This window comes from Gossypium hirsutum, chromosome D09, assembly GCF_007990345.1.
Source record: "Gossypium hirsutum isolate 1008001.06 chromosome D09, Gossypium_hirsutum_v2.1, whole genome shotgun sequence".
In the NCBI taxonomy this organism is placed as follows: domain Eukaryota; kingdom Viridiplantae; phylum Streptophyta; class Magnoliopsida; order Malvales; family Malvaceae; genus Gossypium; species Gossypium hirsutum.
Genome location: NC_053445.1, coordinates 43,931,724 through 43,948,357, shown reverse-complemented (window position 1 = coordinate 43,948,357; position 16,634 = coordinate 43,931,724). Strand labels below are relative to the sequence as shown.

The following is a 16,634-nucleotide window of genomic DNA, read 5'->3' as shown; positions in this document are numbered from 1 at the left end:
TTATAACACTTTCAACGCATCACTTAAGTGTTTACAGAGTTTTTATTGCTTCATAAAAGTTTTATTTACTTATATATTAATTAAATTTTTAGAGTTAGGGGATTAATACGTATATATAGAGACATAATAAAATATTTAAAAAATAAATATTTAGAAAAAAATATAGGTCAATTTTTTAAATTTATTTAATAAATAAAAAAAATACACTACTAATATACCAAATGCTCCCTTACCGGACATCTCCCACCATCATCCTTCTCCCTCTCTACTAGTAATTAGGAATCGGTAAATATGTAGTTTAGTGATTATACTAATTATAAATTTGACATGGTAAAAGGTCTGAATGTGAATACTTAGAGTGACAAATATGTGAATTTGACATGCTGACCTTTACGTGACAAGGGAGGGATGGTGGTTGGGGTTTTTTTTTTCTTTTATTTAATATTAATATTAATATAAATTTTAAATTTATTATTATACTTTTTAAAAATATTTATCTATTTTTATATATTTTTTAAAATTTTATATATTAATATTTCTTGTCAACAATATTTTTCCATTTTCATGTATTTTTTAGAATCTATTATTATATTTTTTTGAAAATATTTATGTATTTTTTTATTTTTCAGAATTAGGATCAAAATTGAGACTATTCGTAAATTTTGAGGGTTAATTTTTTAAAATAATGACTAATTGATTTAATATGTAAAAGTTGAGGGCTAAATTTATTATTATATCAATTTTTTAACTGCAATGTCAACTTTCTGTTTGTGATTTTAACGGGAGTGACCAAAATGACCGAACTATGTAACGTGAGTGCTTAAATTGCAAACTTTTTATTTTGAGTTCTAAAATGAAATTTTTTTATAATTAGATGACTATTTATGTAGTTTACCCTAAATTCAATTATTGTAATTTATTTATTTTATTTTTAGTATTATTATATATTATATTCATGTCTTTTTACTATTTAGCTAGAAAATTGAATATTTTTCAATTTCGAATTAGATCAATTTTGGGTTGAATCATTAGGTTGGAGCTTTCTTAAATGAAATTATTTTGAGTTTGGAGCTTTTGGATTCAAATTTTTTTAGAGTTCAAAATTACTTAAATTTAAATTTTTAATTTTTTAAATCAATTTAAATTGAATCAAATTTAATCAGGCCGTATTATTGTACACGTACCCTTTCAAAGTTCTCTTGTGATAATTGAGGGTAGAGAATATGATTACTTAAAATTAAATCCAAATCCTCGTGCCTACAACATAATATATTCTTACCGCTAAGTCAAAAAATTGTTCACACCGTCAAAACACTTCTGATTTTTTTTTTACTAACCCACAATTTTAAAATAATATATATTTCATCATATCCTTCATAATGAATGGTTAGCTGAAATTATCTTTTAAAGGGTAAACTTAAAATTGAAACCTTCATTAAAGCATCATTATTTACTGACTATTTTCATCATAAAGATGTTAAAGTGAGTTTAATATCTATGATTTCTTTTTTTTTTTTTCTGAAAAATACAAGATATAATCTCAAAAACTAGACCCTCAAAAGGAGGATTCTCAAACCATCTTAAACTTTGTTTTCTATCACGAATCATCTTAATAAGGCTATTTGCAACTGTGTTTCCTCCCAAGGGATATTTTGAATCTTTCACTGCTTTACCTTTATCGGGATTAGATGAATTCTTTTGAGGGGGATGAGTTTTAGATTCTAAAGGCAACTTCCTGAATGATAGTAACAGCTTCGAGACTATCTATTTGAATTAAGACCCTCTCAAATCTTCTATCTATGATAAGCTTTAATCCATCCAAGATACCCCAAAGTTCAACCTCCATCACTAGACAATTTCCCAAGTATATGCTAAACCTAATGATCCATCTACCATTTTGATCTTGTACTAAACCTCTTGCTGCAGCAAGTCCTTCAACCTGTCTCACTAAACTATCCATATTTAAGCACACCCAACTTTTTTTCATAAGTGAACTCAAAAAACCTTTAGATTCTATGTGTCGATGACTTAAAAAGCAAAGGTATATTGTATTGCCCAACTTTAAAGAAACTTTAAAAAGTGGAGGTATATTGTCTTGCCCAACTTAAAAAAACTTTTAGGACTTCAAGAGTGCTCCATGATTTCTTTTTAAAAGGTAAATATTATTCAGTTTGGTCATTGGAGTTCGGGAGCTATGGAAGAAATGGTTTTGCAGATTTTATTGAAGTCCACTGTTCCTGTTTGGTTGTCCACTACCCCACCATATTCATGGCAAGTAAAATCCATTTATTTTAACATTCATATTATATATGCAATGTACGAACATATAATCCTTTTTTGGTAACAAACTCTGGATTTCCCCTCTAATATTGAAGATGTGATTTATTTTGCTGCAATGCATCAAGAATTAGCTGAAACCCCGACATTAACATAAAATATTTTGGATCAAAGCACCATATTTCAGTATTTTTCTGACTAGTTGAGGATCATCAAGGTGAATGTTTTTCAGTGAAAGGAGAGATGAAGATCTAGCAACAATTATGAGCTTTTTGAACCCCAAATCTGGGTAAACGCGAACAAGAGTAAATCACAAACGGCCTTTTAGAAGAAATCAAAGGCAAATTCCAATCTCCGGGAAATCTTCTAAAATGTCGAAGTGGTATTCCCAAGCCTTTACGGTTTCATCAACATTCTTTTAACATAATTAAGGACTTCATCCACATCCACCGTCCACGCAACAGAAACTGGGGAATAGCTTGTCCATGGGTTGCTTCCATTCCATCTGCACCAGATTATGGCATTAACATTAGCTACAATAACAGCGCATCTATTTGAATTCAATCATAAGCATGCTTGTAAACAAATACTTTTTTAATCCTTGATCCAACAATGTATGCCCCACGCATATGCCCTGCGTCTCAACCCTCACAACCCCCTTCTTGTATGTGAAGAGATCTGGCCGAACTAGTGCCACGAAACTGACAGGATCATGGAGGAATATCCCTGGCACCAAATTTTTCTCAGTTTATTCCCTTAAAAGTATGGTTTAGAACAGATTTCAGAAGGCAAAGAGAAAAACTGAAATGTAGTTCTCCATTATTTAAAATTTTTGCAAAAGATTACCGGATACACCATCGGACCTCACGTGCCAATCTCTGTAGAATTTGCACATGTCACTTAGCAGCTGAGCATGCTTCCCATTTGATTGCTTCAATTTGAGGAGGTCATCATCTGACAGAGAAAAGATAATGATCTTTGTCAAGAAATTACCCTCTAAACATGCAAAAAAGAAGCTTGTCTGCAATAAGAAATGACAATTTACGGTCCTACCTGTCATTTGGACTTGAGTCGTAATGTTTATCCCAACAACAACGATATTTGCTCCCGAAGTAAACACAACATCAGCTGCTTCAGGATCTCCATAAATCTGCAGTCCGAGAAAGAATTCTGAATGGTTTCTTGATGGATGGTCAACTATCAACTATTACACTTTGTTCAATTGGAAACTAATTTTGTCTGCCGTTCAATCAAAACTGCAACTCACTCTTCTAATGAACAATGAGATAACATGGTCATGATGTAAAGGGAGAGATGAAATTATGGCAAAAGAATTACAAAAGTTTTCGACTGAGAGGAAGTAATAAATAATAACCCAAAAGATGTTCCATTAGGAAGAGCTCAACTTTCGAAGCTTTCAGTGCCTTAACCGAAACTTTTAAAAATGAAGAATGATGTTATGTACCATATGATTAAGAAACATAAAATTAGGAGCTTTTATACTTACATTTGCTTCAGCTGCAGGATTAACATTTCCTAATGCAAAGAATGAGCCACCAAGTACAACTATTTTTTTCACCTTGCTAGGAAAGGAAGAGTCTCTTTTGATTGCCTGGACATATAACCAAGTTTAGGCACATATTTTTGAAGTCTACAATTAATAACAACAAACAAGGAAAAAGCATGCAAAGACTTACCAATGCCACATTTGTCAGTGGTCCAAGTGCAAGTATGGATACTTCACCAGGGTACTGAGAGACCTTTTCAACTAAAAATTCAGAGGCACTCTTATCAGATTTCTCTGTTTTTGGAGGAGGTCGAAATATATTCCCCATTCCATCAGAGCCATGAACAAAGTCAGCAACACGTGGCCTCCCACCCTTTTTCGGATAAACTAAGGTTAGGCTCAATTGTAAATGCACAATAAATCAGAGTAATATATGAAAATCATCATGTAGTAGAGGGCACAAGGGAACTCAGAGAATTAGAATGCTTAGTTTGTCTAAGGCACAAAGCACTTGCCTAAATGAAACGACGGCACAATATCCGTATATGTGTATTTTTGTTCGAGTCATTGTGTACATATCTAAAACAAACTTGCCTAAGTGAAGAAAGGGACAATTTTCTTGCGGTCCCATGTTGGTTTTGCTTTCTTGAATGCAAAATGCAATGTTTTGCAATCAAAGATTATCTTATTCGGGATGTGCTAGGGAAATAACTAGAATTTTACCTTAAGAGGTTCGTGGCTGCCTTCAACTACAGGAACACTTGGACACCCTGCGATCTCACACTATCCTTTTGCACCTCAAAAAGAGGAAATGATCATGAACATATTCCAAAATGTAACAAAATCGCAAATGAAAATTTCAAGTAAAAAATACAAGCACGTACCAAAAGTAAGGCATTACGAGTGGCATCTTCCGTCCTAACATTTCCAAATACAGTCGTCAAACCTAAGATATCCACCTCCGGATTTTGGAATGCCATTAAGATTGCCATGCTATCATCTGTTAATCAAGTAAGAACACATTCATATCTCGGAGGGTCTTCAAAATCATTTCAATCTAACTTAGGGTAGAGAAATCTCGCTCTATACATTACACTACCAAATGCTCTAACGCTCACCCAAACTTTCCGATGTCAATTTCACTTCCTTGTATAGCTTTGTATGAATGCTCTCTTGAAAATCTCTATCAAAAACCGAAACTTTCCTCCACAGATATCACAACAGTCCTCCAAATTGAATTCTCACTAATCCAGAGGTTAGATTTTCAACCCTCAGCAATTTAAAAAGAACCCATAAAACAGCTTTAACTCTTTTTTTCCCTTTTACCTCTAAGCTCAAGAATCTATGCTTCTATACTAAGGTTTTTTTTTTCCACAAAGTAAACAAATGACCGTGGAGATATAGATAAAATGGCCATTTTTAGAGTCTTTTCTCAAAATAAATTGCAAAGAAGACGATTTTTTCCCCACAAAGTAAACAAATGACCGTGGAGATATAGATAAAATGGCCATTTTTAAGTCTTTTCTCAAAATAAATTGCAAAGACGACGATGTTTTTTTTTTCCACAAAGTAAACAAATGACCGTGGAGATATAGATAAAATGGCCATTTTTAGAGTCTTTTCTCAAAATAAATTGCAAAGACGACGATTTTTTTTTTCTAAAGTAATTCCCAAATTCATTATCTGTGCAACTAAACATTCTAAATTCAGTCCCAAGCAATGAAAGGGGAAAAAAGAAGAGAGAAATGAGGGGAAACTGACCAATTCCTGGATCGGTATCGATAATGAGCTTCTTCCTCTTGGCATGTAGGCCCAAAACGCCCTCGTTTCCGCCGTTAACGACAACCCCATCGTGGGAATTTTTCTCCATTTCACAATCCATATTCAACGCAAAGATCAATAGCTCAAATTTCCAGAAAACTAACGATATATATAGCTTAGTGAAAATGGATGTGAAAACAATAATTAAAAATGAAACTGGGACTTGTCGTGAAGCGAGACAAAGAGGCGGCCGGTGCCAACCAACGAGTCCGTTGAAGAATATATTATATACACTACACTACACATCACACTCAAAAGCCTGAAAGATTATCTTTCTATAAAAAGTTCCTAATTAAATAATAAAATCAAAACTTTAAAAAGTAAAGACGTTTTTTTTATTTGAATGATTATTTGTTTGGATAATTATTTGTTTAAATTTCAAAACTTTAAATATTATTATTTCTTTTTTTATGTTATTTTGATTTACTTTTTTTAATTTTGGTGTAAACTTAATATATAGTTAATTAATTTATAAAATAAATTATACCAAAATAATAAAAAATAGTGAAAATATATATAATTTCTTAGAAGTATTTTAGAATAATGAAAATAGGAGAAGTGGGTTAATAAGAGCTTTTTTTTTTTTACTTTAAAACGTAAACTACTAATATAAATTTATAAATAAAAATTATAAAAATGATTTATATATAAATTGATTTTTATATCCATATTATATATATTTATACTATGTTATGAGTCAATAAATCATCAATTCAATTCAAAAATGATTAAGATATCTTTCTACATACAAAGTAAATTATATTATTATTAGAGTATTTTTTTATATTTCACATAAAATTAATAAAATTTAAATATTTAACTTGAAAATCATGATGACTTGTGCTCAAATCTTATTATAGGTTAAATTAAATTGATTTTTTGGTGTCGGCACTAATAAAATAAAAATATTTAAAATTTTAAAATAATTTACTTAAACATATAATACCAAAATTTGAACCCACTTAAGCTTTAAGGTGGAAAATCCTCAACCACTACTCTAAGAAAATGTGATTATTTAAATCTTAAAAGATAATATTATAAATATATATGTTTTTTAAATTTATAAATATAATGAATTTTTTAAATATAAAATGAATTATTAGTTTGCAACGAGTTATAAAAATTTATAATTTTTTTTATATAAAATAGAACAACATAGATTGCTTAAATTAGTCAAAAAAACCATTTTAGAAAATATTTAAGTAAATAGGCTGATTTTTGAGAGAATGCGTTAAAATGAGTCCAGTTATATATATATAAGTTTTGTTTTGTGTTAAGTATGACATGCACCTAGGTTGAATCAATTTTGATATAATGTTATATTTATGTACACCTTTGAATTATAATTTGATGTAGGAATTGGCCAATTGGATGCAACGTGTGAAAGGATTCCAAATATGTTTTGAAATGGTATGAAAAGATGCAATTGTCAATGGCTTGGTGAAGAAGTACGTATGTTTAAGGTTTTGAATGAAATATATAGTTAGTTAACCTATAAATGAAATTGAAATGACCTTGGTACATAGTTGAAAAAGGTGTTGTAGTTCTTGTAGCATGGAATTATGAAGTGAATATGTATTGTGATTGATTGGAAAATGCAAGTTAATGTTTATTAACATTTTTGCAAAATAGTTTATCACATTGCGACGTCAAGCGCATATCGCGCGACAAGATCAGATCACTATGTCACGATGCGATGTTGAGCATGGGTCACTACGACGAGACCCAGTCAATATGTTGTGTCGCGATGAGGAACTCCTTGACGTCGCGATGTCAGCTTGAAATTTTGTAAACATTACAGTTTAGTCATAATTCAATCTCAGGTTAGCATTAGAACTTTCGTAAACTCCTATAAGACTCGAAAATAAATGTACAACACTTGTATACTTAATTAGCACGCAAATGATTGTTTAATGATGCGAATTAGTTTATAAATTGTTCATAGCTCCGACAACGAATGTGACATATTATAATTCGGATCTGACGATTAGATCAGGTATAGGGTGTTATATGAAAAGTACAGAGACTAATAATAATCCAATAAAAGTACATGAATTAAATTTACAACTTTTATAAAGTAGAGAGACTAATGACAAAATTTAACCTTTATATAATCATACTAATAATATAGTAGCAATTAAATTTGTTACATTATGTATAGCTTAGTTGAAGTTTATATAAATAGATATAGAATGGGCATTGGGGGGTGGAGAAAAGATGGATGGAAATCATTCGAAGTGACGTGTTTGGGATTCGTCGGTCGCATCGACAAAAGGGGAATAACCTTTTTGTTATTGGAATATTAGCAACGAATATTTGGATTTCTCGGACTCACTTAACTAAGCCATTATATTCTATCTAGTAATTCTCACGATGCTTTTCATTCCACACGAAGACAATTCAATTCTAATATTTAGACTTTGGGCATATACAAATTTGACCATCAAATGCAAGAAGATAATGCTAAAATGATTAGTTCCATAGACGAGGAATTACCTCTACCAAGACTTAATTATATATTTCATAATGATAATAACAAGAAACTATCTTTGTCAAACCAAATAACTTGCATAAATTTAATCCAAGGTGATATTTTATGTTTTACCCATTTCCTCCGTGCCAATTTTCTAAGTTGCCCATCAATTGGTCAAAATGATTATCCCTTGATTTTTTTCATTAAAGTCGACTCAAGTTTTATATATGAAAGGTGCAACCAAACCAAGCCCAAAGCGCCCAATCTAACAAAGAAACAAGAATCTGAGCCCAGCCCTTTGCACACGAGGAGAAAGAAGTCGAAGGGACCTGAGCAACAAGGGTAGATTTCATTGTTTTACGCAATTCAAAATCTTCCATAATTCACTGTAGAATCAATAAATATAAATTATGATTTAAGTTTCACTCCCTTTTTAAGTTGCAACATTATTTTTAGGCTTTGGACTACACCTACTTATGGGTCGAGTCATTCGCTCAGACTTGAAGATCCACCCTAAAAGATAAATTTAGGTAAAATTTAAAACCCATTGTTTTATATGAGCTAGTCATTGAGTAAGATTTTTTGACTTGAGCTCGACCCAAGCCGACATGAATATATTATATTATAAAAATATTATATTAATTATATATTTATACTTATATTAATTTACTAACTCAATAACAATTAAATTCATTACCTAAAACCTAAAAAAAAAACTTACCCAACTAAATAACCCAACCCAAAATATAAAATTTTAAAAATTATATTTAATATAATAAAATATTTATTATATTTATTTGTGTTTTTTAATATAATAAAACATCTATTATATTTATGGTATATTTTTTAATATAAATACTTTTTAATGTGTTAGAAGACTTTTATTTTAGCATTTTTAGTGCACTTAGTGTATTATATTTTTAAATAAACATTAATCTAAAAATTCAAATATGGCGTGCCGGGTCAGGCTCGGACTTACCTTTTTTAAATTGGACTAGACTTAGACAAAAAAAAGTAAACCAATCTTTCAAGCTAGGCTTGAGCTTGGAAAATTGGTCTAGATACCTTGCATGGGTGAGCACATCTACTTTGAACTAGATCTCTCTCCCTTCTAAGCTGGGATGAAGCCATAATTGTTGATTAAGGGGATAATATATTTATAACTTTGAAATCAGCTTTTACGATTTAAATATGATTGCAACATTGACAATTCAAACACTGTAATCTTGTTACGGAATATAATATTACGTGTCATAATGTTATATTTGACAAACCAAACACCCCTTAATATTATATTTAGCTTTGGGTTCTAATTATTTCGCTATGTTATTTTCTTTTGGTGTCTTAATTAATTTTATATTTTTAATAGTTCGCCTATATAGTTCAATTAAAGAAAATTTGTATTTTTCATGTCATGACTCAATTTATGAGATGTTTTGCATATTTGTTAAAGTATTTCAATTTAAATAAAAATTTGTGTGACAAGACATATTCATGTGAAATTTGATTTTGGTGATATATATCATACATATCATATTTTAAAATTTAGTGGGGGTACCACTTTAAGATTGTGAAGCCATGTTCTCTATGCTCACCACACCAATTGTTGATACAGTGATACAACAAGGAGTCAATATAGAGGAACGAATGGTGATTGTTGTGGAGGTTGATTCACCTAGTTGGGGAGGAGAGTCGGATGTTATATAAACTAAAGATGAGAAGAGTATGAAGGTTGTGCGCTAAAGGTGAGTTAGCAAAGTGTAGGCTTGGTATCTTGGAGAGTTGATCCATTCTTCTTCATTCCTGGAGGTATTTATAGGCGAGGGTCCTATGTAAGGTCATGTTAACTGCTAGACTTGCCATTAAGTCATCATTATGGAACATGCAAGGTGGATGTCTTCGATGGAATAAGGATGTATGTAATGGGACAAATCTTGTCATTTATTCTAACTTGATGGTATGAAGTAGTTGAGCCCACATGGTATTTGCTGACCAATTACTTCATGTTGCTAATGAAAACTTTGAAACCCGACAACAGATGGCCTGCACTTGTCCGGATAATTGTCCCAAATGAGAGAATTCTCAAGTGACCTCCTGATTCACTAGTGGTAGGCTTACTATTTGGGTGCCTTTTTTGCTTGCTACGTGCCTTAACGCAAATAGGGATATAACAATCCCCATATTCTTAGCCAAGTTAACGAAAGATTCCTTCCCAAAGAAGAATCCGAAAAAGAAAACCTTAGGTAATATCTGTCATTCAACACTATTGCCATTAACGAACCCAGATTAGTGATAAACCTTTGTTCTTGTTTTTCAAGGTGAACTCATTGAAAGCCTTAATCTCTCTAAAAACCATCCCCTCTTGGCTTTCTCAATTACATTTTATCCTAACTAAGCTATTGAATAGCTTTCTTTTTTTCTCCGAGTTAGTTGACCACTAGTAATTAAGCTCTTTGCGTAGTTCTTAGGTAGTAGAAGCCAATTATGGCATACATCTAGGTCGTTTGAAGAACAAGTCACAAAAGCATCCAAACCACAAAAAAAATTATTATATACTGACAACTCAAAAACTATCGTTAAAAACAAAAAAATTCGACTAACAAATGGGCTATTTCAATGTGAAAACCTGTTGGTAGATGTAACATCGATATAAACTTTTATTAACAAAAAATGTGACTCTTGGAATTAGTCCAAGGATCTATATCGGCAATTAAAGCATACATTCTGCAATAGTTGATATGCCTTATAGTAATGAATATGTCAATTGATATAAGAATACTAACAATTCATTCTGTCGATAGATATAGGTTGCAAGTTTCAACATACATATCAAACATATTGTAAGGCTTGATCATCAATAAAGTGTCTTACAAGTGAAATTCCAATTATATCTCTGAACGTAGAGTAACACTTTAAACCATCAATAAATAATACAGATATATCAATAGGTTAGAAAGGATTGTCGGTATAGAGTCCAATTGATAATTCTTTAATATCAATTTATTTAAAATCTTAATTACATATACCTTATTTAAAGTAAAAAAATAGTCCAAAAATAAAATCTAACTAAGCCAAATATACAACCTAAATTCATAGTCCAAATAAATATTTTTAGAATTAGATTGGTGGTCGAACTAGTCAGATTACCGATTATTGATTTCTAGTTCAAACGATTAGACTGATTGAACCAACTGTCAAAATCGAACAATAATAAAATATAAAATAAAATAAATAAATTATAAATATAAAAACTCATTTGTTTATGATTTTTTGAAAGCCCATAAAAGTTTTGTAAGCCCACCTTAGAACTTTATATAGTCCATTGATTAAAAATTTGTAACCACCTTTCAAAACCATTTTGTTTTGCTTTGGAGTTCTCAGGATGCAAATCTTAGCTTTTGTGAGATTTGACGTTTATTCTTACGTTTCTAAAGCTAAAATGGGCTTTGTTTATTTATTTATTGATTGTACCTTTCATTTTATTATACGAGACACTTTCTGTTAAAAAACCATTGTATATTTGTATTCCAACAAAAAGAATTCAAATCATCACCTTCCACGCTTCTTTCAGACTGTGAATATTGGTACTAAAAACATGGAATCAATTTCCAAACCATATGTTATGCGGTTTGGAGGTGGTGTCCGTAAGTATACATATCAAGTTGTAATATAATTTTTACAGCGAAGTATGTGAATGTTTTGAATATCATACTTAAAGGTGACGAGTACTAAATTAATATTAACCTAAGCCTAAATAAATCTAACTAGTAATTTAAATAAATTATAGTGCGACGAAACATAAAAGGAAAATGATTTATGTTTTATAAGAAAATAATAAAACATGCATAAAATAGTGAAAATGAAACCCTTGTGTAACTCGACCAAATCTAAGTATGGGTGATTAGCTCGTTTCGGTAGTCATAACTAATTCCTATTTTGGGTTTCTAGTCAATCAACTAGTTGTTATCCTACCGGGATCTCTTGATCTTCCACTAAACTGATGAGTCGGCAAGAATTACTTATCTTTCAACCTTACAATCCAGACTGGATTGGGGTAAGGGGTTCACGGATAGACAATACTAATTTTGGGTTAATTCTCACCTAGATGACTACCTAAGGTTGTCCCAAATAGCTAATCTGCTAATAAACCCTACATAGAAATTAATTAATCACACTTCCACTCACTAATCCCCCGTAAGAGGATTAATTCCTCATGGATTTCATAAACAATGTGAACTTGATAAATAAAGTAAACATGAAGAATGAATCAAGAATAAAAGTTTAAAAAGAAATTATGATTTTATTAAATAATTGAAGCACATAAATTCACGGAGTGTTTGGCTAAATCCACAAATCAGATTCTCTGAATGTCATGAACAAAAACAAACTGAAATAAATCCTAAGTCTAAAAAGAACTAAAAATTGAAAACTAAATCAAATTCTCTTAAAATTTTATTCTTGATTTGTTCTTCATGTTTATTTTATTTATGGAGTTCATACATTTTACAAGATCCATGAGGAACTAATCCTCTTCATGTGGGATTAGTGAGTGGACGTGTGATTAATTAATTGTTATGTAGGGTTTCTTAGTGGATCAATTGTTTGGGATAGGAAGAACTTAAACCCTAGGCTTGACAACCTTAGGAAGTCATTTAGGTGGAATTAACCCAAAATTGGTATTGTCTATCCGTAAACCCCTTGCCCCAAATCAGTCTAGACGGTGAGGTTGAGAGATAATTAATTCTTGCCAACTTATTAGTTTGGTGAAAAATCGAAAGATCTTGCTAGGGTACCAACTAGTTGATTGAATAGAACTCTATATAGGAATTAGTTATGACAACTGAAGCGAGTTAGTCTCCCATGCTTAGATTGATTGAATTTATATATTAGTTTTCCCATTTTAGGATTTTCTGCATGCTTATTTATTTTCTTATAAAACACAATTTTTTCCCTTTATGTTCATCATGCTATAATTTATCTAAATTACTAATTAGATCTATTTATGTTTAGGTTAATATTTATTTAGTACTCGCCTCGCTTGTGTACGATCATCGAAATACTTATTGACTCTGTTTTAAAATTAAATTACAACCTGACCTGTATACTTACGGACACCGCATCAATTTCATATTTTTAGTAGCAGTGTTTACACTTTGGACGTTAGTACGTCCGGAGGCGGTCACCTGCATGGTGGTGTGAACCTGCCTTGTACGGGATCATATGCGAACTCATCACATGCGAATTCCAAGATGCAAACCATGTAAGTTGTGGGTCGATTCCAATCAGGTAACCGAGTAGCAGGTCGATAATGGCGAATACCATAACAAGTTAAAAAATACAGTTACTCAAAATCAATTCGACTTTTATTTATATTTTATTTATAATTAATTTTAATTTTTATGGTATAGAAATAAAAAAAATATATATATATTTAAAATAGTGGAGATAATTTAAAAGTTTTTGAAAACTTATTATTTTTTAAAAATATTAATGAAAAAACTTTAAAATATTATCATATAATATTTAAAATTCATAAAATAAAGTTATTTTGAAAAAAAATAAGTACAAAAATTGAAAACAAAAAAGAATATAGAAAATCGATAACAAAACAAAACTATGATAGAGGATTTATAAATTTCAAAATACCCAACCAAACTCAACCCTTTATCACCCCATATATAATAACTTGATTGCCAAAAATACTTTTCTGACCCTTTGTTAAAAAACTCATTTTTAAATTGTTAAAAGGCAATAAATTAGTATTTTCTTAGCCTTTGCAAATAAAATAATAAAAAATTTAAACTGCATTCGACATTCCTCCACCCCTTCTTAATATACCTCAATTTGATTTTAATGATTAATTTGATTTTTGAATTTTTTATTTAATTAAATATTTATATTTTTTTTATTAAAGCATGAATTCACATGATGCTGTTAAGTATGGATACCAAGTCAAATTTAAATACCAAAAAAAAAACTCTACTCCAAATCAAGCCTACGTGGAAATGAAACAAATCTTACATAATCATTTAAATTATTAATTAGCAGATTCCATACTTTTTTAAGTTTATTTTATGTTTGATGCTAATTCGGTGGTCCTCTGACAGAGCAAAGCTTTTAAACTTTCGTCAAGACCCTCAATCATTAGCCGCTGAACCATGCCACATATCATGGCTCATGCACCCAAACCGCACCACCTTCCTTCTCCCACTCGCCCCTAATGGCGCGTCTTCCGCTTAAGCCCTCGACGTATTAACCTCATCAATCAACACCATTTACACATTCTATTTTCTTCAAGAGTTTACAAATATATTTATAAATAAAATTTGTGTGTTTAAATAATTATAATTAAAAAATATAAGTTTGAGTACATTTAAACAAGTAAGTGTTTGAGAATTATGGATATTAGTAAATTGATCATAAATTTTTTTATTTTAAAAAATCATTAAATTTATAAAAACTGTTTCTTTTAGAAAATTTATACTAGGAAATGGAAAACCGTCACGTGAGAAGATAATTAGGTAAGACGTAGGTTAAGAGAAGTAGTGCGCGTGATTCATTTAAATTGTTGGTGTCTCTCTCTTCCTTGGTGTGTGCATCCATTTGCGTGGCCATATTTAATTTGCAGGCAATTAGAATAACCAAAGGCGGCTTCGCTGGACTTCCATTTTTGGCCTTTCAAAATTTAAAAATTATTGATTATTATTGCCCTATTCATCGTTGCTTCTTCCTTCCCACCCTTTAAGATGATTGCCTCTTTACGCTTTATTTCCTTTGTTCACATTCTTCCTTCCACCTTTTCCTTTCAAGGTACTTCCTTTTTCTTTCAATTTTTTTGCTTTACATTTCTCATGTTTCTCTTTTCCTGATTATCTCTGTTTTAGATCTCGCAGATCTTACCTCAAGTAAATTTAATTTCACAAGAAATTTAGCAGATCGAAAGATTTTTTCTTTTCTAAAAATGGCGGAGGAGCATAGATGCCAAACGCCGGAAGGCCACCGTCTTTGCGTTAACAACTGCGGCTTTTTCGGAAGTCCGGCGACAATGAATCTTTGCTCTAAATGTTATAGAGATTTCCGTCTTAAGGAACAACAGGGAGCTACTTCCATCAAATCATCTCTTTCTTCCTCTCCTTCGTCTTCATCAGTCGTTGTCGAATCCGTTTCTCAGGTTCCGCTGTTCACTCTGCCTGAATTCATTGGAGAATCGTCAGTTCCTTCGGTGGAGGTTGCCCTGGTGGCTGAGCAACGGCCGCAACAGCAACAACCGATTCGATGCATGGTTTGCAGGAAACGGGTCGGGTTGACCGGGTTCAGATGCAAATGCGAGATTACATTTTGCGGGTCCCATAGGTATCCAGAGAATCACGGGTGTACGTTCGATTTCAAGAAGGTTGGGAGAGAGGAGATTGCACGCGCTAATCCTGTGGTCAAAGCAGAGAAGCTGGAGAAGATTTGAGATGAAACTGGAGAAACCAGTGGATCCCTTGACTTTCGATGAAAGAAAAAAAAAAGCAAATGAAAATGATCTCTTTAAGATTGCGACACGTGTTTAGTGGTAGTCCCCACCATGAGGAGAAACCAGTTAGGCTGGACAAAATTATTTTCAGCCTAATAGGTTTTCTTAAAATATATATATAATTTTAATTTATGTCATTCTCTTTTGTAAAAAAAAGCCTTTTTTCATTTCCAATGTTTTCAAGTATTGATGTGTAACTGTGGTGGAAGCTATTTCCTTGAATTGAATGTGAAAAATAAAAATGTAAATAGAAGGAATGAGAGGGTTGTATATCAAGTACTTATCATTTAGAAAATCTTTGAATTCCATTCTATTCTAAGAGTTAAATCGAGTTTATTTTATTTATAAATGTATTCTAATATATATTACCCAATATTTGTATATGAAATAAGCTTCAGTATCTAAATTGTTAAAAACAACACCGGTTTATGGAAATAAGTATTCCAAAAATATGAGTAAAGTAGGGCATCCAATTTTTTTACGTGGTTTGGATAATTATTTTATCTCCTCTGAGCTTAACCTCCGCTAAACAATTATCATACTACACTCAATGATTAAAATCCTCAGCTACCCAAAAACTCAAGGTAAATGTTGTCTTACATTGTACCATTGTTTGTATTCTTTCTCTCGAAACAACCTCACATACAAGCAAAAGCAACATCTCAATAAAACCTATGAAATAAGAGATAAAATGCCAACATGTTCCCTAAGTGAACTCATAGACATACTAAACTTTGAGGTCGTGCACCCATTGGTATTGTATTTGGGGTTGGAGCTGATGATTATGAATTTTACGCATGTACTCCCGATCCCAGCCTCATGTGGGGCCTTGTTGGCATTCTACAACGAATTTGTCTACTCATTTCCACCTCTTGCAATAGATATGACTTATCATGAAGTCGAAACCATGTCATGTAATCAGAAGAGGTTGCCAAATCTGGTCGGACAATTGATTCGCACATAGGTATGAAATCATACTTATGTTCCCAGATGTAGATCTATTTGGCATGGAATTTAGGCCAATCTTCGTTGGTTCT

General features: G+C 31.5%; 2 protein-coding genes across 4 annotated transcripts; one reads left to right on the top strand and one right to left on the bottom strand.

Moving 5' to 3' along the window:
• Window positions 1-2,407: 2,407 nt before the first annotated feature.
• LOC107908702 (uridine nucleosidase 1) lies at window positions 2,408-5,869 on the bottom strand. Its single transcript, XM_016835943.2, has 9 exons — window positions 5,546-5,869; window positions 4,669-4,784; window positions 4,508-4,567; window positions 3,975-4,157; window positions 3,785-3,889; window positions 3,331-3,427; window positions 3,124-3,231; window positions 2,868-3,003; window positions 2,408-2,782 (listed from the first exon to the last, which is right to left on the bottom strand). Exons 1-9 carry the CDS (start codon window positions 5,664-5,666, stop codon window positions 2,674-2,676), a joined length of 1,035 nt encoding a protein of 344 aa, XP_016691432.1. The 5' UTR covers window positions 5,667-5,869; the 3' UTR covers window positions 2,408-2,673.
• An 8,765-nt stretch (window positions 5,870-14,634) lies between these two features.
• LOC107908701 (zinc finger A20 and AN1 domain-containing stress-associated protein 6) lies at window positions 14,635-15,910 on the top strand. Of its 3 annotated transcripts, none has more exons than XM_016835939.2 (2): window positions 14,635-14,888; window positions 14,963-15,910. In XM_016835939.2, the coding sequence occupies exons 1-2, from the start codon at window positions 14,825-14,827 to the stop codon at window positions 15,535-15,537; spliced, it is 639 nt and encodes a 212-aa protein (XP_016691428.1). In that variant the 5' UTR covers window positions 14,635-14,824; the 3' UTR covers window positions 15,538-15,910. The 3 variants fall into 3 exon arrangements, with proteins under 3 accessions (XP_016691428.1, XP_016691429.1, XP_016691431.1); XM_016835940.2 differs by having other exon boundaries at window positions 14,651-14,888; window positions 14,972-15,910; XM_016835942.2 differs by having other exon boundaries at window positions 14,752-14,888; window positions 15,003-15,910.
• The last annotated feature ends 724 nt before the right edge of the window (window positions 15,911-16,634 follow it).